Raw genomic sequence first — 25,685 nt, forward strand, 5'->3', positions numbered from 1 at the left:
TCTCCAAAAAAAAAAAAAAAATTTCTCTTTTTTTAGCTAAACGAATTCTGGAAAAATCCCTACTGGAACACAGTCGTTTTGCAAATGCCAAACGCAAGGTCCAAAAGCTTACCCAAAGCCGCCGAACACCGGCGAACTGAGTTGCGAACCACAGAAAAGCAACTGCCTCCCCCGCCTCCGACTCTAAGCCCTTCCGGCGCGGCAATGCCGCCACGGTAAGATGGACCCGCTCCAACGCCTCACGAACTGCCACGCTCAACATGGCTGCCGTGACTCGACGCCTGCGTCCCACACCCACCACGGACACGAGGAACGAGCCCAGCCCCGGAAGGCAACCCTCCGGAAATGCCCGAGCGGCGGCGGAAGCGGAAGCGCCGCGGCGGTGGGGGCCGCGGGAAGTGTCGGTCGCGCTTCTCCCTCCCTCTCGACCACAATAACAGACGGAGGGCCGGCGTAGGTGAGGCGGCGGCCGAGTGGACCCGGGGACCGGCGGCGGGCTGCAGAGCCGGGGGTGTGGGCGGCGGGGTGGAGGCGGCCGGATGGGGGCTCCGGGGCTCCCGGGCTCCCGACCGCCTGGGCTCTCGGTCTCGGGCTCCTTTCAGGCCTAGAGCTCCCGGGAGAGCCGGGATTGAGTTTGTGGGTCTTGGCCTTGTAGGCCCTGGTTGAGGGGTTTGCTTACCTTGTCCAGATCTGGCCGAAGATTCTAGCATAAAGAACCCTCTCTGAGTTTTGGTTCCCTCAGAATGGGGGGCGGGGTGGGGGGTTGGCCTGGGCAATTTATGGGACACCATCCCACCCCGGGCGTCACGAATTCTACGATTTTAACGTTGTCAGTATTTAAGCCAGTACGTTAGGGAAGACCGGCAGTCAGCGTACTGAGGAGATGTCTCTGAGCAAGAGGCGGCCAGCCCTGGGATCAGGAGCCTCAAGTTCTAGTCTTACCTCGCCACCGACTCCCTGTGTGACCTTGCCCAGTTCCATTACCCTCTCTGTAGCGCAGTTTGCTTATCTGTAAAATGAAAGTGTTAGTTGCCTCTTATGCTTCTCCTAGCTCCGAAGATCAGGTTCTCAACTCCCTTTAAAGGGGTCTTTCCTTAGAGACAGACCTGAACAGCTTGTCTTCCTGCCTCCTGGATAGCCAGGAGTTGACTGATAAGAGATGTCTACCATGTTTTTCCAGGCACCAAACTGGCCAAGGGCAACTTAGGAGGGTTCTTGTGCAGGGGGAAGCTCTGTCCTGACGACTTTGTTTTATAAATCTAGACCAGCAGTGTGAAAACACACCTGCGTGAAGAATGGGAGATCTTGGTTTTTTTGTCTTAAACCTGCTATTAATTGCTGGCACTTTGGGCAAATTCCTTTGGACTCTCTGGACTTGAGATTTCTCACCTGGCAAATGAGCACATTGGATTAGGTCACTGGTTCTTAATCCTCTTTCCCATACTCTCAGTACAACTGAAGAATAAAATAATGGCTCTGTAAGACCATGATTTTCTGGGGGAGAGAAGCGGTGGGATGTGGAAAGCTACATATTGTGTAGTCCTGTAGATTGAAAAATCTGTGCTTGTAATTTTTAACTTCTGACAGTTACTGGTTTAGGTAATCCCTGAGGGTCCTTTCCTCCTTTCAAAATTTGCAGTGCTGTGATTCTTATGTTCTCTTAGGGTAAGGAATATAGACTTGTATGTGTGTGTTTATTTTTTTTTTAAGATTTTATTTTAAGTTAATCTACACCTAGCATGGGGCTCAGACTAAGAACCCCGAGATCAAGAGCCGCATGCTCTACCGATTGAGCCAATCAGGCACCCCTTGTGTGTGTTTGTTTAAATGAATGTATGCCTGCAGGGATACACTTAAGTGAAAAATATACTAAGGCATAGCATAAGAGAAAAAGGAAAAATGAGGCTTCAGTAAGGTGAAGTGACATAGTAAAATAAAATTAGTCTGCACTGGAGTTTAAGACCTGTATCCTTGCTTCAGGACTCATACTTTCTGACTTTGTATGTTTGGACAAGCCAGCTTACCTCTCTGGGCCTCACTTTTCCTTATCGAGAAGATGAAGGGTTGGACTGGATGATTCCTAGACCCTTTTGGCACTCGAATTCTGTGTTTGTTTGTTTGTTCTTTATTTAAGCAGTTTGGCAGATGTGGTGTGGCACTTCTTTAGGCAAGAGAGGCTATCCTAGGTAGACATAAAAGCTCTATGATTGATGTTAGGATCTATGATGTTAGGTCAGATTAAGTGACATGCAATATTATTTTGATAAGAGCAAGCTGAAGCCAATAGAAACTAAAGAAAGGCATTAGAACCTGAAGGCCAGGGGCGCCTGGGTGGCTCAGTTGTTAAGCGTCTGCCTTCAGCTCAGGTCATGATCCCAGGGTCCTGGGATTGAGCCCCACATAGGACTCGCTGCTCGGCGGGAAGCCTGCTTCTGCCTCTCCCACTCCCCCTGCTTGTGTTCCCTCTCTTGCTGTGTCTCTGTCAAATAAATAAAATCTTAAAAAAAAAAAAAGAACCTGAAGGGCAGGAAAGCCCTTGACCAGATAGATGATTGAAGACGTGGGGAAGTTTTAAATGGGAGAAAGGTATTTTTGATGAGGGTAATGAAAGGTAATTTAAACTATAGTATTGGAAATGACTGAGTTATAAGAAACTGGTGTTAGAGTCTGTCTGCATTCTAAGACAGTAAGTTTCAAGGGAAGAAAGACTTTGTCACCACCTAGCACTTAGTAGGCAGTAAATGATAGAGGAGATAGATGGATGAACAGATAACAGCAATCAAGAAAAGGAGTTTCTCCATAGAACTGTTAATTAGATACGGAATGAGAAATTGGTTCAGAATTATGAAAATTTTATAGAACAAGAGATCCCTAAGTTTTCTGGTTAGTTGTAAGATAAGTTGGTTTATCTCTGCCCTGTAAAGTGTGTTAATAAGAGATAAACATGCACCTGGGAAGGCCTGGTGTGATCTGAGGAAAGGATTAATTAGTAGAATAAGTCAGGGATGGTGGAGGATGTTAGCAGGATGGTAGAGGTATAGGAAGGTTTTTAGATGTGACATTTAGGGAGTGAAGGAGTGGATTTATATAGGATTTTTATAGATATCAGCCATTCTCAGAATTGTGAATAGTAAGTGTTAAAACCTCTACAGTGGAAATAGAAGACTAAAAGGAAAAGAACTTGATATTGCAAGGAAATGTTAGTGCTCCCCTGCAAGAGGTGGAGATAGCCTTAAGGGTTAGGGATTAAAAGATGGGGATAAATTTGGGAGCAAACAGAATGAACTGAATTAATAGAGAATAGTGTAGTTCTGTTTGGGCAGAGAGGAGATTTGAACTGGCCAGTTGGAAGGAGAAGAGCACACCTAAGAGAAACTGTATTACAGAAGGACCCCTGGCTTAAAGAACACACATAGATAACTCAGGCTTACTACTTAGAATGTACTTGCACCACCCAGACGAAAAAGATGCTTCCAGTGGCTAAGGTCTGCCACCGAAAGACTGTAGGATACCCAGGACTGCTAAAAGCTGTGGTGTGGGACCCTAAATTAGATGGACCACAAACCCTAATTTGTGAAGCAGGGTGTGGTGAGCATCAGTTCTGTCAGAGCATCCAGAAGCCCATCTCGGAGTACTGGGGCGTAGCTCTGGAATGCGGAGGGACAGCCAAGGTGCGGAGCCTGACTTGATGATACGGTGTGTAGCGTAGGCTGAGAAGTTTGAAGGACACTTAATACGTGCCCTTGGGCAAATGACTTACCTTCTCTGGTTCTGTTTGTCCATCTGGAAATTGAGGGAGCTGGTCTTAGGTAAGGACCTCTGGATGAGCTTTGATGTGTCTGTGAAGCCCCTGAAATTGTGTATGAAATTCATCGTGCATGAGTCTGAGGTATGTTTTATTTTCCTCTTGGGGAGAAGATGTGCAGCTTTCACCATAGTCTCAGATGGGGTTGTGACCCACAAAAAATTAAGAACTGTGTGACTGGGTAGGCTTTGAGGGCCCCTTCAGCTTTTGAGATTCTGGGATTCTATACTTCTGTCAGAATGACATTTCTTTGAGGTTTAGAGTCTGAGTCTCCAGAACTTGGCTAACCCTAGAAATAACACCTAGTGCTGCAAAATATATTCTTCACGTATTTATACTCACCTATTATTTATAGTTACCTCTCCCTTACCCTCTCTAACTCCTCTGCTAGCTCCGCTTCAGTGTTTCATCTTTACCTACTGTTGCTTTTTCCTCCTTTGCTCTTTCCCTTCTAATCTACTGCTGCTTTGCACCTTCCCTGCCTTGTTGAGTTTCTCAAGTGGCAAAAGGTGATATGTTGGATATAGGGGTAGGAAGAAACCAAGGTATGGAAGGCTACTTTCCCATTCTCACTTGCTTTTATCCCTCATCCCGCTAAAAGAAAAGCAATCAAGAGAGAGAGGGTTCACAGACAGGAGAGATGCCATCATCACTTGGATTTTGCTTGTCTTGTATCCTGTTTTCTTCTCATATAGGGTTGCCAGGCCTCTGTTACTCTCGGCATAGCCACGTCAATGAAGATGAAGCCAACCTTAGTGGAGATAATTTTGTTGTCCTTTATAGAGTTTGACTGGTAGTAAGGGCAAGTAAATGAATCCTTTAACGAGGAGGCTCTTTATCTCCTGGATATTTCTAAGACACCTACTTGGAGACGACTGATGGCTTTCCCCTGGCTGTGGGTCCTGATCTGTTAAGCCCCTAGATGTGGGATGGAGATCTTATCTTTTACCCTGGTGTTCATCTCCACAAGTACCCCACCAGACGCTTAGAGCCGGGGAGTCACTACACTTGCTGCCAAGTAGATAGCTACATGAATAAGTCTTCAATTCTAGGCATCATATAGAAAATAAATATATATGTATATATATATAATTCCACCTAAAATTTTGTTCGTGCTGCTAATTTAGGCCCTTCGATAGTTAGTGTTAATGCGTACTGTAAGTTAAATAGGTTTTTGTGGGCTTGCTAGGGACCTGATCTCTGCATAATGTTGTATAAAGTCATATCTGTGAGTAAATATTTCTGAGTTCTAAACAAGTGAACTTTTATAAACCCAATGATATTTAAGGTGCAGTCTGTTTGGTTTAAAAATTCAAGTGTTGGTTGTACAATGGGGCTATTAAATCTGATTCCCACAAAATCACAGCTTGCAAAATAATAAGGAACAGCAAAAGATAGAATCATAAGATGAGGGTGTAAATAGTGGCGTGGTTTTGGTGAAGAAAAAGAAGGGAGAAAGGCTAAGAAAGATTTTTACTTATAGGATGAAAAGTCAAGAACATGGTATTCATGGAAGGTTAGAGCTGTCAAGATTCTTAAAAGTGAAGCATGTGCTGAGATATGAGAGCTGGAGAATTCATCCATGGTTGGATTGGTCGGAACTGGTTAATAGTCTTGTTGAGGCATTTGTAGGTGCAGGTAGCTGTTTGTTTTGTGTTTCCTGATTGGATTAAAATCTGATTGCATTTTTGCCAGGGTTATAAGCTTGTTGCTGAGATCTTTGAGTGCTGTGGTAGCAAACAGGATGCTCAGAGGACAATGAGGTGGCTCCTAGCAGCCTTGAAGCTACTGGATGCACCCGGAATAATGGAAAGACTGATGGATGTTCATACGTTAGATATTTGAGGATTTATTATGAGCAAAGACTTGTTTTCATGTAGATGCAGGAGATTGAGATTCTTTCCCTTTTCCTGGCCGAAACGTGGCCAAAAAAATACTACACAAGTTTCTATAGGAGAAGCATATGTTAAGTCTCACAGGGAGCTCGAAAGAGGTGAGAAGTTTTCACAGAGGACTTAAAACATTTAAACTAGATTTTGAAAACAGATTAGTGCTGTTTTAGGCAAAAAAGGGAGGGAAAGGACATTCTAGTCAGAGTTAATAGCTTATTAGGAATGAAAGATCAATGTTTGGGGGAACTGAGGATATTGGTGTGGCAGGAGCGAGTGTCCTGAAGGACAAGGGGTTAAGGATTGAAAGATGAGATTAGGAAGGTGCCATGGGATGAGACTGGAAAGATTTTATCCTGTGGAAGCTGGGATTTCTTGTAGGCTGATTCGTTTTTTGTTTGTTTGTTTTTTGAGAGGTGTAATATACAAAACAAATCTAAATTTTCAAATAATGGAGAAGAGTAGGAAACGTAATCTTAGCTACTTTCCTAAACCTCTTTTCTCCCCAGAGGTAACCACTGTTGATACTTTGTTGTGGGCCTTTCCAGAAACGTCCCATGTAAACAGGAGCATATTTGTCCTTTTTCTCTTACACAAATGAGGTAATACTTTTGAAATAATCCACATCTCAATTTTTTCACTTAATACGCACTCAGGAACGGTTTAAAAAGATTATTCTGGTTTCAATGTGGAGGATGGTATGGTAAGCATTTATTCAGCAAATTACTTATTGTGGGTATTGTGTGGTGGGCTTTGTTCCAGGCCCTGGGGACATCACTGAGGAAGCCATTGCAGTCGCCCAGGTGAGGGTTGATAGAGGCCTAAAAGCCTGCGGAAGTGGATGCAAGAGCAATGTTTTGTGGTAAGATTGGTAAGAATAGCCAGTCGAGTGACTGGGAAGTGAGAGAGCACAACATATTGAGGCTGATTTCACAGTTTCTGATTTGGGCGTATGGTAAACTATAGAGTAGGGAAAGTAGGTGTGTGTGAATGTGTTTTGGGAGAGGAGTGGTGGTGGTTGTGGAGGGAGTTCAGTTTGGACATAAGATTTTTGAAGATGTTCAAGATACTGAGATGAAGGTTTCTGAGAGGAGGTAAAGGTCAAAACTCAAGAGAGATAGGAGCTAGAAGTGGATTCTTTTTTTTTTTTTTTTTTTTTTTTTGAGGTGTCTTTGTAGTAGCAGTAGCGGAAGCGCTGAGAGTGGATACAGTTGCCCCAGGCGGAAGAGGATTCTAGGGCGAATGGGCAGAGGAGACTGAGGAGTGGTCATAGAGGAATGAACAGGACCAAGAGAATATCACTTTGGGGGTCGCATGATGTGAGGATTTCAAGGAAAGAGTGGTTAGCAGTGCCCATGCTACAGATGGGTCAGGTGGGGGGAGCCTTGAAGAGAGCCTATTGGATTTCATGAGGAGGAGGTCAAAATAACCTTATAGCAGTTTTGGGAGCCATTGTAGGATGGAAAGATTCATTTTCCTGGGGAGAGGGCAGTGAATAGGAAAAGGTGGGCAGTGATAGAAACAGGTGAGTATATTTATAACTTTTTTTGTGGGGAGTTCTAAGTACAAACTTTTATTTCTCCCAAGGCCGTTAACCAAAATGGATGGACAACATACATATAAGCTTTTGAGAAGGCAAAAGAGATGTCACAAATTCGGTGCAAGGTAGCTCATGCACCAACTCTTTGCAGAATTGCTTAGGTCTGTACTGCTAGGTGTCTGATGATGCTAATCAGCACACAATTGTGTGAAGGTATTTCATTGGTTTCCTAGGCCATAGCTGAAGAGGCAACAAATTAGAGGGGGGCTTAGAGGTAGGTATAGGGATGTGTCTGTGCACATGAGCGTGTGTGGAATGCAGGGAGAAGCGAGCATGCTGCCACCTGTGAGAAGTTAAAAGTGACCTGTCAGTGAGGGAAGAGACCAGAACACACACAGGCACAGGAAATCTGAGGATTCACTTAGCCATGTAGTTTGCTCCCATTTATTTGTAAAGCAAAGAATCCCCAGGAACTCCACAGACTTCCATAGCTCTGAGGAGAGGTATCGCAGAATATAATGGATATTCATATTGATAACCTGAGGTCATCAAGAAAAGGTTAAGCTTTTATTGAGTCCACCTTGTAGGAAAATAGAAGCATGTAGTCCGCTTTAGAAAGTTTTCATAGTAAAGGATTATAATTAGGAAAAAGGAAAAGGTGGTACATGAAATGGAACAGATACTATTCCTAGAGATGCACTGGTTTGGAACTGCACTTCTGTGCATCACTGCAGCGTGATGTAGTTTAAGCTCTGATCTAGAGTTCTCTGAGTTTGAGTCCAAATCATTTTTAAGAATTTTACCAGTGATAGTTGATAATGCTATTTAAAGGACACTGTTTTTACATGGTTCCCTCTTAACCTGACCAATAAAATAAAACAAAGCCCTTTGAGTGCTTGCTCATCTGACTTTAATTCTCCATCTACCCTCCATCCCTTCCTTTTTCTCCCTCCTCCCCTCTCTTCCTCTGTCACCAAAGCTTATTTAAAACACAGACAAAACATACATTTGACACAAAAGAGAATTAACCTTTGCTCCTTAATGTTTACAGGAGAGGGAAAGGGGTGATTTTATTCTCCATCTGAAATTATACATAAATAGTGTTTAGTTTTTGAGCAGAAGGTCTGTAGTTCTTATCAGATTTATAAAGGGGCCTGGGACCCACTGGTAGAGTCTAATCCCCTCACTTTATAGGTCAGAAAATGAAGAATTAAAAGGTGACTGAAGTTCATAAAAGTAGTTTGGCAGATCAGGACTGGAACCCAACATTTCTCTTCTACCTTCTTTGTGATGGTCAGTCCTAGAATAAGGAGATCCCAGAACTGGAAGGGGTTTTGTTACCTAGTTTAACTATCTTACCTTACAGGTAAAGAAATTGATGCTTGGGAAAATTGAGTGAATTAGTTAGGAAGCAACAGTACAAAATAGAATCCAGAACTCCTGATTCCTTGGATTTTATTTATTTTTATTTATTTTTTTGCTCATTCTAAATAATGCATTTTTATATTCTCTACTGCTCTTCAGAAAAAGATGTTCTGTGCATTTTGTGTAATGTTTTTATTAATTTGAATGTGGTCTGTACCCTTCTTTCTCTTTTAAAATAAACACTGTTTTACAAAACTAGGTTTTCTAGGGATAATTTCTGAGTCTGGAGTTGGTGTGCTGTAGTCTACTCTAGTCTCTTCTTGCTTTCAGGTGCTTTGAATTCAAGTTATCAAGAGGGAAGATTTGCTCTTTGATACTGGAGATAACACAGCAATGGGTCCACGAAAGAAAAGTGTTAAAACATGTCTCATGAATAATGAAATAGCTGAGGAAACAATATCTGATGAAACAAAGGACTATATGAATCAACTTTCACATGAAGTGCTTTGCCATATTTTTAGGTAAGATTTTGTTTGGTTGACTTTTACCCCGCTAGAACGTATTAAGTAGAAGCAAATTCTAGAGCTGCGCTTTCTAGTATGGTAGTTACTAGCTACCTATGGCATTTAAATTGAAATGAAATTAAAAATCAGTCCAGTTCCTCAGTTACACTAGCCTATATGTCTTGTGGCTACTGTGTAGGACAGCTCAGACAGTGAAGCTAGGGAATACCACTTTCGTTGCACTAAGTTCTACTGGATATCCATTCTCTAGACTACGTTAACATTTCAGGCTTCTCAGAATTCTTAGCAACTGATTTGTTGACTTTTCTTATTACGGTACCATGTGTGTACAATATAAGGCAGTGTTTCTGACTTTGACTACAACCCACAGTGAGAAACATTTTCTTTATATGTACATGTATGTAAGTGATTGAAATCATAGTTTCGTGAAATAATATCCATCATTACTTTATGCATGCACACATTAAAGTTGTTCTGTGGTAAAGCTTTTTTCAAAATCCTTTTTTAAATTATATTTTTGTCCACACTACATTATAAACAACAGTCAAAGAAACCAAAACAAAAAACAACAAAAATCTGTCACTTCCAGTTTCCCCTGCTTTCTTCATTCAGTCATTATCCATTCAAATAAACAACCCTAACACACTTTGTCTCTGGAGTTGGAGACCTGAGTTTGAATCATGAGTCTTTTCACTTACTTGCCTTGGTCCAGGGATCAATAAAGATGTTGTTATAAAGATTCGGTGAGAGAATGCTTTTAAAGCACTCAATACACTGGATAGCATAAATGCTTGTTGAGCGTTAGTGGTTCTGATCCCGCTCTGCCCTTTTTCATATTGCTTCATGGTCTTCATAATGAGCATTTTAGTCACTAGACTATGACACAATAATTAACTTTTCCCTTGTAGTCTGACATCTAGATTATTTGCAGTTTTTCTCTTACACAGTTCCAATGAACTTTTCCAAGCATTTGGATTTTCCACTATTTTATTTACCTAGGGGAAATTACCATTTATGAAGTTCTTAGAAGTGTTTTGAATTTTTTTTTTAAAGCTTTTATTTATTTATTTGACAGAGACACAGCAAGAGAGGGAACACAAGCAGAGGGAGTGGGGGAGAGAGAAGCGGGCTCCCTGGCAGGGAGCCCGATGTGGGGCTCAATCCCAGGACCCCGGGATCGTGACCTGAGCCGAAGGCAGACGCTTAACGACTGAGCCACCCAGTCACCCCAAGGGTTTTGAATTTTTTAAAATTACTGAATATTTGCAGATAAATGTTATTTTATTTTATTTTTAAATATTTTATTTATTTGAGAGAGAGAGCACAAGCAAGGGGAGGGGCAGAGGGAGAGGGAGAAGCAGACTCCCCGCTGAGCAGGGAGCCCAGTGTAGGGCTCGATCCCAGGACCCTGATATCATGACCTGAGCTGAAGGCAGACGCTTAACCGACTGAGCCACCCAGGCATCCCAAGAAATTTTAAAATAGAGACAGCAAAGCTACTTTAGGGAACCATGGGCACTTTATTTTTCTTTTCTAACATAAACTTGGATATATCTTCTACAGTTTGTTGTTGTGTGACACAGTGTAGTTTTGTCACAGTTCAGTTCTGTCTGGGAATAGGAAACCCAAAATAACAGAATTTTTTTAACAAAACAAAATGATACTGAAGTTCATTTGGCAGAAGAATGTCTGAACATTTTTCAGAAAGTTTTTTCAGAAAAACAGTCTAACCCTACCAGGTGTTCAAATATATTCTAAAATATACAACCATTGAAGATTTGGTACTGGAGAAATTAAGCAGACAGTTGGGTAAAACCGACAGTTTGCATATGTAGGCTCCATATGGGGACTCAAATATATGTTGAGATCTGGTTTATGATAAACTTGGTATTCACATCAGTGAGGTAAAGCTGAGTGGAGTGGATTATTCAGTGATGATGTCATAACCCAGGAATCATTTGGAGAGAGTAATAAAAGCATGTTGTTATCTGTCATATCTGATACCAAATTCTGAATGCATCAACAAATTAAACAATAAAGCTGTTAAAATCCTGGAAGAAAGCATAGGTAAAATTGTTTCTGGGGATGTGTGTTAGGTATTTGTTGAATAATGGGTGGGCATATTGTAAACAAATTGAACCATATTTTAAATTGAGAGTGGATACGATAACATTTTGCAGTTCAAACAGAATATTCAAGTGGAAGGAGTGGAATCTAGTGTCACATCTTTTTAAAAATGTATTTGAAATGCCTCCAACTCTTCGATTATGTATCTTTGAAGAAAAAATACATTTCTTTTTCTGAGGGTAAATATGATGTAAGATCATCTTCATGCAATTACTGATCTATTTGTAATTAAAGGGAGTATAATATTTACTCAGGCATATACTTTGGATAACAATCAGTAATTTGGGGAAAAAATACTTTAGTGTGTAAGTTGATTCAGAAAGCAAGTTCACTATTTTTCGTTGTTTATAAAATGTGTAGTCCTATAATTTCTGAAAATTATCCTATTTATATCTGAGTTATGAAGACTAAATTAAGTTAGCCATAATGCTTTTTTTTTTTTTGAAGAAAATTACATTTTATTTTATTCTCTTTAAATAGTTTGAAGGGGAAGAGAGCGTGTCCAGAGGTAGAAAAAAAATGGAGCAGAGAAATGCTCAGCAGGCATACTTGGACTTTTCTTTTAGAATTAGCTTCATTTTTAGGAATTAGAGTCAGATCCAACTGTGTTGACATCCTTGCTCTTCCTTCCTCTTTCCTAGTTGTTGACTTTTTGCAGGTTAACTTTTTTGAGCCGATTTTGCCACTTGTAAAATAGTACCTGTTATATCAGTGAGCGTTCTAGCAGGAAACAAGGTACATACACTTGGCTGGAATTTGAAGATCATTTAATGAAGGGACTATTTAGAGAGGCTTAGATAGGGTTAATGGAGCCAATAAGGAGTGCTAAAGAATTCAGCTAGGAGACTAGGAATAGCAGAAAGCCTTCGCCCATGGTATGTGTTGGCCAAAATCAACCGGCAGCTGGAAGGGTAGGGAACACAGCCTAGCAGAGAAAGAAAGAAAAAGGATTGGGGGAGGGCAAATGAAGTACAGCCTACTTCGTCAGGTTGTGAAATAGTGACTACATTACAGTGTCTGTGATACAATACAACCTCAGTAAAGGGTAGTTTTTACCTTTTTTTTTTTTTAATGTAGTTGTATATGGAGGTGTGTTTAGGAAGAGAGAGAGAGATGAGATTTTCTGATATTTCAAAATATATATTGCTTTTATTGGAAACAACAAAAGTGCAGGTTATTTGAAAAGTTTCAGGAAGGAAGAGATAACGGGGAGTTGTAAAAGAGGAAATTGTAGTTGAGACGAGGTGTTCTCACTTACTGCTTATGCAGTACTTGTGTGTGACCTAAAAAGTAAAAAGATCTAGGAAAGAAATTGTATACTATAAACTTTAGTATTCATGGAGAAAATAGAGTTTCTGGGTGTGTTGAGGGAGCAGAGAGGAATTTTTTTAGCTACTACAGGAAATGATTTCTGTAAAAGCTGTAAAATTATATTGGCCATGTTTAAACTGATTAATTCTCTCTTTCTCATGTTCCCTTATCATCAGGCCTTGAAATTCACTAAGATCTTTTTCTTCCCTTTTTTTTTCTTGAGATTTTCTTTGTTTGTAAAAACTTAAAAGGAGAAAGGCAGGTTTTAGCAAACACCCTATGGAGGGAGCTCAGTACTTTATTTGGATGCTTGAGTATTTGCTGACTCATTTGTTTTTAGTGAAAAGTTTTATGTGCATGTTAATCTTAAAACCCTGTGAATATTCCTAAGGTCTTATTTCATTCAAGGGGTAGGAGAATGGAAGAAGGACAAAAAGTAACCTGTTGGTGAGAGGAAGTACTTACCCACTTGATAAATATGAGTTTCTTTCTCTCACAAAGGTACCTCCCTCTGCAGGATATCATGTGTATGGAATGTCTCTCCAGGAAGCTAAAAGAAGCAGTGACCCTATATCTGAGAGTGGTGAGGGTTGTGGATCTCTGTGCAGGGCGGTGGTGGGAATACATGCCAAGTGGTAAGTAGATCTAGCCTGTAAGGTACCCTGGAATCCTACTGGAACCTCATAATATTCCCATCAAACATTACTTGTCTTAAGATAGGCAATCTAAGTCACCTTGTAGGTGAATTTTATCTAAATTACTTAGGTTCATTTGGGTTGAAAAATGTTTTGCCGGAGGCTTTACTGGTTTATTTCCTTAAGGAACTACATCAGCCTGTTCCACAAATGTACCATCGGAGAACTCAATGTATGTCTCTCATATTAGACAAAGTGTCCTTTGTTCTATGACGCAGGTTTTCATAGCTTCCCTGTACCCCTTAACGGCAGCCTCTAGTTAAACAGATATTAATCAATTTGTGTAAAACTGCTCTAGCAGGCCACAGAAATTGCACTTGTGGAGCTTTCATTTCTTTAGCACTTTTGGAAGGCCTATATAAGGTCTTAGAGATTCTCAAATAAGGCATTGGTCTTCTGGGTGAAGAATTCGGACTTAGTAGCCTAATCACACAAATGGACCTCAGGTAGAGACCAGAAAAGAAAGTTGATACATTTAGTTAAGCAGAGCACACCTGAAAGGGAAGAATTAAAATGAAGGGCCAATCAAGGCTTCTTCTCAGTTAACACCAATCTATTAACTGGTGACTTTTAGTTACTGTTATGTAACAATTTTGAATGTCTTGTTTAACGACATCTTATCAGCATTATCCAGATCCTGATATTTTGAAAATGTGATGAGGGTGGGATGGGGGAACCTTGACAAGTGAAGTGGAACAGGATAGACTGTCTGCGGTACTGGAATATTTTACAGTTTGGGGTGCCATATCCTTTCGAAAGGTCATCAGTCAACTAGTAACTCTTCAGTTGGCCAGTTAGTTATCAGTATATATACCTTTTTGTGAAGAACATTGCAAAGACCTGAGGCTAGAACTTAGCTTGGTGGGAGGCAAACCACAGTTGTCTTCAAATACTTCAAAGAAACCGTCCTGAGGGAAAAGGACTTTTTTTATTCCAGAGAGTAATCATTTATAGCAGGAAAGGGGGGAAAAAAATGAGGGAAATGTGAAAATGACTATCAGTCCTTAGATTAGATATGCTTTAACAGAGGTTAGACCAGCAGGAATTCCAGCAATGGGATTAATGCACTGTATAAAGAGGCAGGATAGCAGAGCTCCCATGTGATATAGCCTGAGCCTTAAGATCTCTGCCCCTTATCAAATTAGAGAAGAATCTGTCTGCGTATTGCTGATTTCTTTCAGACTGTGATAAATACCTGTGAGCCCAAGGCTTCCCATCCCTGCAATAAAAGAGGGTCAAAGCAAACAGTCGGTAGCCTAGAATAAGATCTCATTAACCCTGCTTACTAATGCCCCTCTGGCAATAGTTTAAACCTGGAGTTTAGGCCCTGATTCTCTATATAATAATGATAACTAAGGTTTTTATGTAGTACTTTATGGTTTACATATGTGATTTCTTTGGGTTCTCATACAATCTCAATAAACAAGCTGGAACTATATCCATTTTTTGATGAGAGTGTATGACAAAAGAGGATGGACATTGGCAGTGGTCAGACTTGGTTTTGAATTCTGGCTCTTTCACACAGTAGCTTTTAAATTCTTTCAGGTTCATTTTTACATTCCTAAGTGGGGTGATTACCTTTTTCACTGGGTTGGGAGAATAGATGAAAAAACGTAGAATTGTTAGCACATTGAATGGCTCAGTTAGTGAAGGTTATTCTACACGATGATAATAAGAACTATTAGTATAATCAGACCAAGTAATCTTTGAGGTCTCTTCTTTTCAGTTTTGTGATTCTAAGGTTACCACAGTCATCTGGACCAGCCCTGTTCAAGTAGAACAACTTTTGAAAACTTTAGTATGTAAGACTTAGTGATTTGGGGCTCCATTTACATTCTTGAGAGTTAATATTTTTGCTTGTCATTAGTGAGCAGACAGTTGGATTTCTGACAGCCTCCATTAAAGACAAAATACCCCAGATTAAATAAAGTATCAACCTAATGAAACTTGTCTCCCTCCTTACCTCATCAAAACCCCTGCTGTGAAAGTAACCTGCCTCTCTGTTCCCATCTGGTGGATGGAACACAGTTGGCCTCCCAGATAAATAGCTTTCTGTCAGCTCAGCATCCTTTCAGTTTGGTTCACTTATGTTCTCTTAGCTAACTTGATCTGTCTTTTTCAGAAGAATGAACTCTCTGAAATGTCCAGGGAGTGGTAGTTAAACACAGGATAGAGTAGTTATTAGGAAATGGATAGACCAAGAGAACCTAGTTTGAGATGGGATTTAGGTTAGAACTGTGAGCTTCGTGAAGGTGAGGATCATATCTTCCTCCTTTTTTAGTTGTGTGCTCTAGGGCAGAGCCTTAGAGGTTCTTTGGATCAGAGAGCACCTTGGGAGGGGTGGAGGGTAGTGCTGATCAGGTAGGTGGTCCCTCCTCACCCACCAATCCAGTAATAGGTGCAAATTATCCAGGTTAAATGTGTGTTGTCCCTAGTCGAAGATTTGTGTCCCTTAAAAGCAGCAGCAACAAAAAGACAATCATAAATTAAAAGCCTCAGCTCTGTAAAATATTAATTCAGGATAAGTGGGGTTTCTGAAACATTTCCTTTATTACTAAAGGAATATATTTTCTGTTTAACCGTTTGTTCAGCCATAGTGTTAGTCTTAGGAAACTTTAAAAAGGAAACCTTTTGTTGTTGGTAACTTTTGACAGAAATGACAAGTGCCTAATAAATGTTCATGAATACAAAGATTAACTTGCCTCTAAATGCTTCTGAATTTCTCAGGCTTCACAGATTCCAGTTTTCTAACACTATTGAAGAAGATGCCAGATGTCGAACAGCTTTATGGCCTTCATCCTAGATACCTTGAGAGGCGAAGGGTACGGGGCCATGAGGCTTTTAGCATTCCAGGCGTTCTGGAAGCTTTGCAGGCATGCCCAAATTTAGTGGTGAGTGTACCTGGTTGAACATTTGATACCAACTGATTGATGAAATAATAAATCAAAGAATGAAAGAATATGCTCACTCACATGCAGATTTCATCTGTAACAAACTTTTAAGTTCCATTGTGTACTTAGCATCTTATGATACAGAAATAGAAGCTTTGGATGCTAAATAAATAGCCTTTTCTTATGCTTGCTTGGCATTATTTTCTAGGGTGTGGAAACTTCTCATTTGGAATTGGTAGAATCTATTTGGACATACATGCCTCATGTTCATATTTTGGGGAAATTTCGTAATCGTAACGGAGCATTTCCAATTCCTCCTGAAAATAAACTGAAAATTCCTATAGGAGCCAAAATTCAGACTTTACATTTAGTTGGTAAGTACATGTTTCTTGGGTCACCTGTGTCTCTTCGAAATGTCATATAACTGAATATTCACTGAAAAGGAATAATGAGAATTTGAGAAATAGCTTTCTTGATTGATGATGGCCAAAGAAATGCTTGTGAGACGTGTGTATACGAATTTAGATTTCCCATTAAGGAGTCCTAGATGGGGGCTGGAGGGTTAGAGAAATACTGCTTCACAACCAGTCTGTTCCCTTTTTGAAGACCATTTGAGTAGTTCTGAAAGTTGTTAGGTTGTGGTTTTTTTGTTTTGTTTTGTTTTGTTTCAGTGAGCCAGAATCCTGCCCTTGTTCTCTGCCCTTTTGGTCCTAGTTCGACCCTTCAGAGGAGAGTTCTCCAGTGCAACTTTCTGTGGTGATGGAAATGTCATGGGTTTGTACTCTCCCATATGGTTCCCTCCGGGGCTAGTGAAACAGGAACTGAATTTTTATCTCATATTCATTTATCAAACAGCCACATGCAATAGTGGCAACTTTATTACACAGCTCATCTCTAGAACATTGAGGAATAAAAAAGCCAAATAGCTCTTAGTTTACTTGTATCTTCTCCAACCAGAACATTCCCCTTTGTTCAGCTCGGAGCCAATGAGAAAAATCTGCTACTTTTCTTTTTCTCTGAGAAATGGGAAATGGGGTGCTCTTTTTCCAGAGGCACCTTATTTGCAGTGATTATAGTGTACATTCTCCATCCAAATAGTCTAAGTCCCAATGATTTCTATCTAAGTAAATAATAAGGGTATATATTTTCTCAAATTTAATTTACCGCCTCTGGCTTAACATTATTGAAAGGGTTTCGGGAGGACTTCTGTTACTGTAGTCTGACTTTTAATATTTATTTATTAAATATTTTATTTAAAATACACCTATTGAGTATCTGCTTGTTGTAAGCATTATTCTCGGCATTGGTGATGGTCTTAAGAACTAGAAATTTCTGAAACTGGGTCAGGTGGTGCAGGGAGTGCAGCAGGAGTGGTAAGGAGTGGGGCTTAACTAGGGTTTATGTGCACAATTATGGCACAAGAGGAATGCACTCTAGCCCCCTTTTATTTACATGATCAAGGAATGATTGTGATTAGGCCTTTGGATATCTAGTTTGAGACTGCATTTTTAGACAATAAAGATACTGTAATGTCTGAAGTTTATAATAATGTAAGCTCTGTAAATTCAGTGTATTTCCCATGATTCCGGTCATTGTTCATTGCAGATATAAGTAGGTAAATTTGGTTGAAATGCATGCATTCATTTGATTAATTGAATAGTTTAACACTGATGGTGTTATAAATGTGTATAGTAAATTAGTGCACGTGCTGGGAAGATAGTAATTGTGTCTTTTGTTTATAGAATGGATTTGAGGCAAAATGTGGATTGGGCATAGGATAGAGCTGTGTTGTCTGGTGGATCTCTCTCTCACTCTTGCTACTGAGTTTGCTAATCAGAATTACCACCATCGTGGTAGATACTAAGTATACATTTGTGAGTTCTGCATCTTGAGTCTTAGTCTATACCTCATTGCCTCTGCCTTTCTTCCGTTGGTCTCATCCTCGATTTTACTTCCCATCTGCTGCCATACAGGGTATATGCGTAGTTCAAGTCTAAAGGTACCTGCTTTTTGGGAAGGGGCAGGTTAAGGAGTAATCCTTATAGTAGGAGCATCCTGCAGAATTTAGCTTCTAAAAAACCAGTCATTCAGGTACTCTACTAGTTTCGCTTTCTCTAGTTGCCTTTGCTAGCAGGACTTCTACCAGTGAAGTTGGTATTAAACTGGTTTTGCCAGCTGCTGTGTGTTAAATGCCATCACACTGGGTCCTTAGGATTTCTTTCAGAGATTTGTGTCACTTCCTCGGCTTTTCGTGAGGCTCTGGTTTTTAACTGTTGGACAAGGTCTTTGATCTGCTTTCTTCCCTTCAGAACTTGCAAGTTACCTATCTTCTTTCTTCTTCTGTGTCTCCCAGCTTTTCCTTCCACTTTCCATCCCCTTTCTCCCGGACAGGGTCCTCTGCAGGTATGATTCCTAGTGTTAAGTCATTTATGGATCTGAAGGATAAAATACCTTTATCAATTTGAAATATTAAAATAAATGACTGATGGGTTTCTCACTTTCTCAGAGTCATACTGACTGGTTTCTCCCACACATTTACAAATCCTTAAGGTTCATTCATTTGTAGAAACAGCTTTAATCTCTGTTTTTGGATATTATGATATTTGAAGCCAACTAGCCTGCCTGTGTTTTAGTTTTTTCACTGGTGGGACAGTGGACATTGATAGTCAAATAGTACTTTTGTGTATTCCTTCCACATAATTTTGTTTTCAGTAACCTGTTTTCATTTTACGTCTACTGGGTGTATGTATGTATCCTGGAAGAGTTGTAGAGTTATGAGAAAGATTCATGTGTATAAAAAGTGGGAATACTTTTAAAATCCCATCTCCATATGCCTTTTGTAAAGAAATAACAAAGTAGAGTGTTCATGGTTTGCTTAAATTGTTCGTTACAAGCCTGTTTTAACTAAGCCAAACTTGATGGACTTTGATTAGGCAATTCGTTGTGGTGAAAATAATCCATGAAGGATAAATTGTCAACTTGAAAAGTAGACTGTTGCACTTTTATGCAGAATACAGAGTGTTTTTGTGATTTTTGTTTTTTTGGTATATGTTTTTAGGGGTGAATGTTCCTGAAATTCCTTGTATCCCGATGCTAAGGCACCTTTATATGAAGTGGGTAAGACTCACTAAACCACAGCCGTTCAAAGACTTTCTTTGCATCAGTTTACGAACTTTCGTCATGAGGAACTGTGCAGGTAATGGCACAGTTCTAAAATGTCTAAAAATATCCTAAAGCAAACTCCGTAGCTACATTTGTAAATCGAATTACATTACGTTATTATTATTTATGTTTGGTAAATTATTCACTTTGTGAAAATAAATGCTCTTTTTGTTTTAAAGTCAGTAGACACGTGATTTGTGTTTTACCCTTGGCGGGGGGAGAGGGGTGCATCACAGTCTCTACATATTTTTTTATAGGCACTTAATTTCTTTCTTTTTTAAATTTTTAAAAAAGATTTTATTTACTTATTTGTGAGAGAGAGAGCACAGGCAGGGGGAGCAGGAGAGGGAGAAGCAGGCTCCCCACTGAGCAGGGAACCCAATGCGGGACTCGATCCCAGGACCCTGAGATCATGACCTGAGCCGAAGGCAGGTGCTTAACTGACTGAGCCACCCAGGCACCCCTCACTTTTTACTTTCTGTAGGATTGTTATAATAGATCTCTGTCTGATTTCTGATTACATAGCATGACATAATCTCGTAAAGCAGAAAGCACTGCTTTTATGGTACTGCTTTTCTGTTCAGAAACCTTCAGTGTCTCTGTTGCCTTAGATTGTCAAGTGGGAACTATTCTGCTTTAAAGTTCTTAAAAGCTGGGGCCCCTCTTGATATTTTTATTTCTGATTCTTTACCAAGATGTACCTTCTTTTATTGTCAGGCTTGCCTATTCAGTGTCCCCTCTGCAACCCTACCAGCCTTCACCTCAGTGTCTGTCTTTACACTGTGTATTGTTCCCTTGTCCTGAGCTATACACTTCCTTCCTTCCTCTTCTCTTTCACTCTTTTCTTTTTCATGTAGTACAACAGATCTTGTTTTTACAGTTGATATGTCACGCCTTTGTATTCTTAGAATTATTTAGTTTTATTTCCATGTCATTTGTAAGCTCTGTGATAGATAGGACTATGTCTTGTGATCTTCCATAATACCTCATATAACACTGGTCACAGATGGGTATTTATGACCAGCTATTTACTTGAGTGAAGGATCCCATCTTCCCCTTGGCTTTCTCCCCTTAGTTATTTTGAGCTCAAAACTATTGAAACTTTGGGGGATTTATGAAAAATACTAAGTATTTCTCCAATGTTACTGAAGAATCTTTATGCTGAATAAATACATGGTTAACAGGCTAATACTTTCATTTCTAATAAGTATAAATTATAGAGAGTTAACTACTTGGCTGTCAGTTGCACACATAGAATTTATAAGTTATTTCAGCTGCTGGTTTGAAAATTCATCTTTAAGTTAATTTACATTGTTCCACTGAATTATTTTTTCCCCCCTAGGGCCCACAAACTCCTTGAAGTATGTCCCTTTAGTAACAGGCTTAGCCTCTGCCCGAAACTTGGAACATTTGGAAATGGTTCGAGTTCCTTTCCTTGGAGGTCTTATCCAACACGTAGTTGAAGACAGTTGGAGATCAGGTATTCGTTTTTCTTTAGTTACTGAATACTTTTTAAAATCAGTTTAAAAAATTATTATGCTTTTATTTAGCTTCTCTTGTGAGTCTTTTTAAAAGAAAATGCTTGTTAGTAATTGCCCTTTCTGTCTGGTGCATTCAATGGAGAATAAGTAACCATGAGCATGGACTAATATTCATTTTCTTTTTATGCAATGCTAAACCTCAAAATAGAGTGATAAAGCATGTTTTCTGGCTTGTTAATCCTTATTACTTAGTTAATCGTACAGCTATTATATTTGGAATTTTTCTGAGAAATATTAACAGCGATTTCTAGAAGTCTGTTGGTAAAAAGAGATGTTTTTTGACTTGGACATCTTAGGCCTACAAAAGAACTCAGGCATTAGTAATGATAACGTCTAACATTTGTCTAATACTTTAAGGTATATCAGATGCTTTCATGCTTATCACTTGGATATTAGATCCATCTCAGAGGATGGCTTTTAAAAGGAAAATATATTTTACTCTCTAGGTCCTTTAGTTATATTTTAAATAATGATATATAACAGAATGTGCTCCACATCTCCTCATTACAACACAAATACCACAAAATTTAGCAAAGTAGATAATTAACTGTTAAGAACAAAAATCTAGCTTCGTATATTCAAAATATAAATGGAATATCATTAAGTACTATTGGTAAAAATTGATGTTATTAATACTATTAAAATATGAGTAAGCAGTACATTTTTAGGCATTTTTTCAGTCAAATATGGTGGGAGTATACTTTATTACATTGTATGAAGGGGATGGAGCAAGCTTCCTCAAGATCAGCAGCATTATCTTTATTGCATGGCTGTAGCAAACAGGAAAAAGTCAGAGAAGGGATAAGAAGACCACAGTGGAACCATTCATTAGAGAGAAGACCTGGAGAGAGATGCCAAAAGCCTAAGAATTTGTATAAATGTCCTGAAAGAAAAACAGACTTTTCTCCCCTAATAAAGTGTTGCCTAAGAATGACTCTGCCTTATATTTTACTTAAGGAGTCAGTATGCCTCACACAAAAGTTGTTAATTCCAGATAGATGAATCATAGATCCGAATGTGAAAAACAAAACGTTCATAAAGAAAGGTAGGAGAATGTCTTTTTGACCTTGGGTAGGCAAAGATTTATCAAACAGGATACCAAAAAGCACTTACCATAAAGAAAAAAATTGATAAACTGTACTATATAAAACATTTTTTCCATTCATCAAAAGGTATGATTAAGAGTGAAAGGCCAAGCTTCAGAGTGGGAGAATCTATTTGCAATACAGGTATCAGATGAAGGACTAGTATCTAGAGTATATGAAGTACTTCTAAAATTAATGAGAAAAAGGCAGACAACCCGATAGGAAAAATAGGGATACAACCTGAATAGAAAAGACTTCACAAAAGGTGGTAACTAAATGGCCCATAAACATGAAAAAATGATAAACATCATTAATCACTAGGGGAATACAAAATAAAACCGCAGTGTGATACACAAGCACTAAAATGTTTATGCTTAAGCATGACTAATAGGAAAGAGACAATAGTGTTGGCCAGGATGTAGAGCAACAAAATATTGTTTGGTAGTATCTACTAAAGTTTACTATATGCATATCAGCAGTTGCCTTCCTGGCTTTAAACCCAACAGAAATGCATATATCTCTTCACCAGAAGATGATACCCCAAATTGTTCATAGTAGCACTGTTCATAATAGCCTCCAAATGGAAACAACCCAAATGCCTATCAGCAACAGCATGGATGATTCAAATGTGACATATTTGTGCAAAGGAATATTACACAGCAATGAAAATGAATAAACTACCACTATATGCAACAATCTGGATGAATCTCCTAAACAAGAATTTTAGCAAAAGAAGCCAGACACAAAAGTACATACTGTGTGATTCTATTCATAAAAGTTTAAAGTCAATCTTGTGAAAATTCATTGAGCTGTATACGTTAATAATTCACATACTGTTTTTGCTCTGTATTTACAGAGCAAATTCCAAAAACATAAAAAAACAGTTGAAGTTAAAGGAGTGGTGGTCTTGTTCCATATGATATATTGGAGGTTCAAACTTTGGCTAGAAAATGTCAGGATCCCTTCTTTACAGTTCCCTTATGAATGTCTAGCTTTCTGAAAATCCTTTCTTAAAAGCCTCAATAATTTGGAGTAATTTTCCAACACGATCAGAATGCCTCTTTAGAATGACAGTATCTGTTTTCATCTCTTTTTAGGAAATGACTAGTAGTCATAATTCTTCTTGAGATATTAATTCGAATGAAAAAACAAACTTAGATTTACTTTTAACCAGATAACTGTCATCTAAAATGCATATAAATACTGAACATGCTGTAGTCAAAGGAAATTCTTACTGTTTTTGTTCCTTTTCTCCCTTAACTAGGTGGTTTTAGAAATTTGCACACAATTGTTTTGGGAGCATGCAAAAATGCTCTTGAAGTAGATCTTGGTTACCTCATTATCACTGCTGCTCGTAGGTATGTTTCCTCTTCATGTTGTCTTTTGTCTTAGAGTTATGTTTCTCCTATTTTACAAAAATTGGGGGAATGTGTGTATGAAGTTTGATTATGTCTCATCCAGATGTAAAATATAAAGGAGTTGTTTAAATAGTATTAGGGCATCACTTAGTAGTGGTAGTCTTATAACTGATGACCAGCTGAGCTGCCCTCCAGACCCAGCAAGCTCTGCAGGGGTGTGGTCTCATCAGAGAAAAGCAGTCAACATTCTGAAGTCCCAACAGAAATCAGCACTGGTACACTGGTGTCTGCAGCTCTCTTGGGAACCATTCTTTGAACCTTCTCTGATTTTTGGAATTATTTTAGTTGGTGATAGTATTTGCTATTCAGAAATCAGTATTTTAAGTCAGCTTTTTAAGAGTCCTGACCTTTAACATCTTTATATTTTTAACATATCTTTATATCAGTTTATGCCACATTAACTGTTTCCTACAGATCAGAAGTCTATCTCTACTTTTATATTGTATTTAAATTGAGTTAACCATTTTTTTCAATTTAAAAACAAAACTCTTTCCATCAAAAGAATATTAAGAATATAAATAAAACTGTTTCTAAGTTTAAGTAAGTAGGTATTGTTACCCAATATAGAGCTATAATCTTTGTTAAAATGGCACTTTTAACAGCATAAAAAAAGATGTTGAATAATCAGCACCAGATGCAGATTCTGATTTTGACTTAATCAGGTTTAAGCAAGCACTAGAAAGGATATACAGTTCTTACTGTGTAACTCATTGTTAATGTAATTTGTGCCCACACTTTGCAAAATGCTCCTTTAAAGGAAACATCTCTAATGTTTTTTAATAGAGGAGAGGAAAGTTGTTTGCATGTGACATTTCGGTACTATGAACTTCTTTCAGAGCCTTATGCTAGGAAGAACCTTTGATGCTGATGGTTTTTATTTTACTCTGATATTTTTTCCTCATAGGTTACATGAAGTTCGGATCCAGCCTTCCCTAACCAAAGATGGCGTCTTTTCTGCCCTAAAGATGGCAGAGCTGGAGTTCCCCCAGTTTGAAACACTTCATCTGGGATATGTAGATGAGTTTTTGCTGCAGAGTAAGACTTAATCAACCATTTTATTCCCTAGAATTGCTGTAGGGAACTTCCTTGACAAACTGAAACTTGAATTGAGATGTGCCATATTTTCTTGAATATAAGACAGCTTAAGATCTTAGGGGCTCTGCCTTCATGAAAAAGGAACTTTTAATTTAATCTAGAAGTGTCAGTGATTTTTTTTTCCCCCATATTGCCTCTGACTTAGCATATTAAAGAAAATATAATGATTAACAGTATACAAAAAAAAAAAAATCCTTACCTACATTTGATATTGTCTCCATTTTACTGCCCAAGTTTCTTTCCCATTCTGCTTCATTTTTTTCACAGAATGTCATCCTTGGTTCCATTTGTTGAATTTGATCTGCCACACTTCTTGAAGCTTTTGATGGTCCTCTCAGATGAGGTCCCATTCCCTGTCCATGCTCTTCATTTCCATAATAAGCCCGCTGGGGGTTCTGGATTTCCCAGATAGTGTGAGCACATAATGGTCAGTATTCATTTGATGATGATTGCTGTTGGAAGGCTTGTTGACAGCATTTTCTGGAATGTATTTACAATTGGGAACTCATTCCTTTGGGTTTGAATGCATGTCAATTCAATATTCAAGCTTTTTTCCCACATATGACATTAATCAGACATGCAAGAGCATTTCCACCGTCAGCATGTTTTTATTTTTGCAAGAATTGTTTCTTCCCCGTGTAATTTCTAACAGGTCTTTCTTAAACTCACTGTCATACCAGATGGCATTTTTTCTTAGGATCTAGTTTGCACTGTAGAAGAACATAAGGCTTAATTCCTCTGGTCAGGACAGTCTAGGTCAAACGTGACTGTTGTCCTTTTTCATTTTTAATAGATGTCTGAATATTGTTTTGTTTACTTTTTCTTTGTTGCAGTGCTCGTTATTACATGCGAAGGATTAAGAAATCAAATTATTATCTTCTTGCCAATTTAATGGGAATTATTTTTAATCTGTATAACTTTGAAAAAGATGGGCTTTTCACCAACATAGCTTTAAAATGCTAAACTAGTATAGGCATTTCATATAAAATTAGTGTATCTGATACCAGGCTTTTCTGGTTTTGAATGAGGTTGCTTACATTCTCTGTGTTGTTTCTACAGTAGCTTTATGTGTAACTCAGCAAAATTTTTAGCTTGGTAATTGGTGTTCCTTCTATAATTTTATTTTTTCGTCTTCCCCAAAGCTCAAAACTTGACAAATTTTGTATTTTCAAGATGGCCACATTTAGGCCCACTGAAAGATTGTCTTTTGAGAGTTATCTTTATAACCAGCTATTTC

The 25,685-nt window shown here is 38.8% G+C and overlaps 2 protein-coding genes across 6 annotated transcripts in view; one reads left to right on the forward strand and one right to left on the reverse strand.

Annotated features, from left to right (window-relative positions):
* Positions 1–357, reverse strand: part of LOC118538224 (sperm-associated acrosin inhibitor-like) — a 119,028-nt gene extending 118,671 nt beyond the window's left edge. For both annotated transcript variants that reach the window (XM_078066719.1, XM_078066718.1), the window contains exon 1: positions 113–357. The gene's annotated coding sequence lies outside the window, so the exon portion shown is untranslated. The remainder of the gene's footprint in view (positions 1–112) is intronic.
* Positions 356–25,685, forward strand: part of FBXO38 (F-box protein 38) — a 53,808-nt gene continuing 28,478 nt past the window's right edge. For 3 of the 4 annotated variants that reach the window (XM_036096089.2, XM_078066716.1, XM_078066717.1), the window contains exons 1-9: positions 356–457; positions 8,930–9,120; positions 13,063–13,196; positions 15,984–16,147; positions 16,356–16,521; positions 19,206–19,343; positions 20,652–20,789; positions 23,200–23,293; positions 24,258–24,388. In XM_036096089.2, the coding sequence (XP_035951982.2) occupies positions 8,993–9,120; positions 13,063–13,196; positions 15,984–16,147; positions 16,356–16,521; positions 19,206–19,343; positions 20,652–20,789; positions 23,200–23,293; positions 24,258–24,388 (1,093 nt within the window). In that variant the 5' untranslated portion in view covers positions 356–457; positions 8,930–8,992. Of the gene's footprint in view, positions 458–6,456; positions 6,557–8,929; positions 9,121–13,062; positions 13,197–15,983; positions 16,148–16,355; positions 16,522–19,205; positions 19,344–20,651; positions 20,790–23,199; positions 23,294–24,257; positions 24,389–25,685 lie in introns of all 4 variants that reach the window. The other variant, XM_078066715.1, reaches the window with a different exon arrangement.

Source organism: Halichoerus grypus, chromosome 2 (genome assembly GCF_964656455.1).
Source record: "Halichoerus grypus chromosome 2, mHalGry1.hap1.1, whole genome shotgun sequence".
In the NCBI taxonomy this organism is placed as follows: Eukaryota; Metazoa; Chordata; class Mammalia; order Carnivora; family Phocidae; genus Halichoerus; species Halichoerus grypus.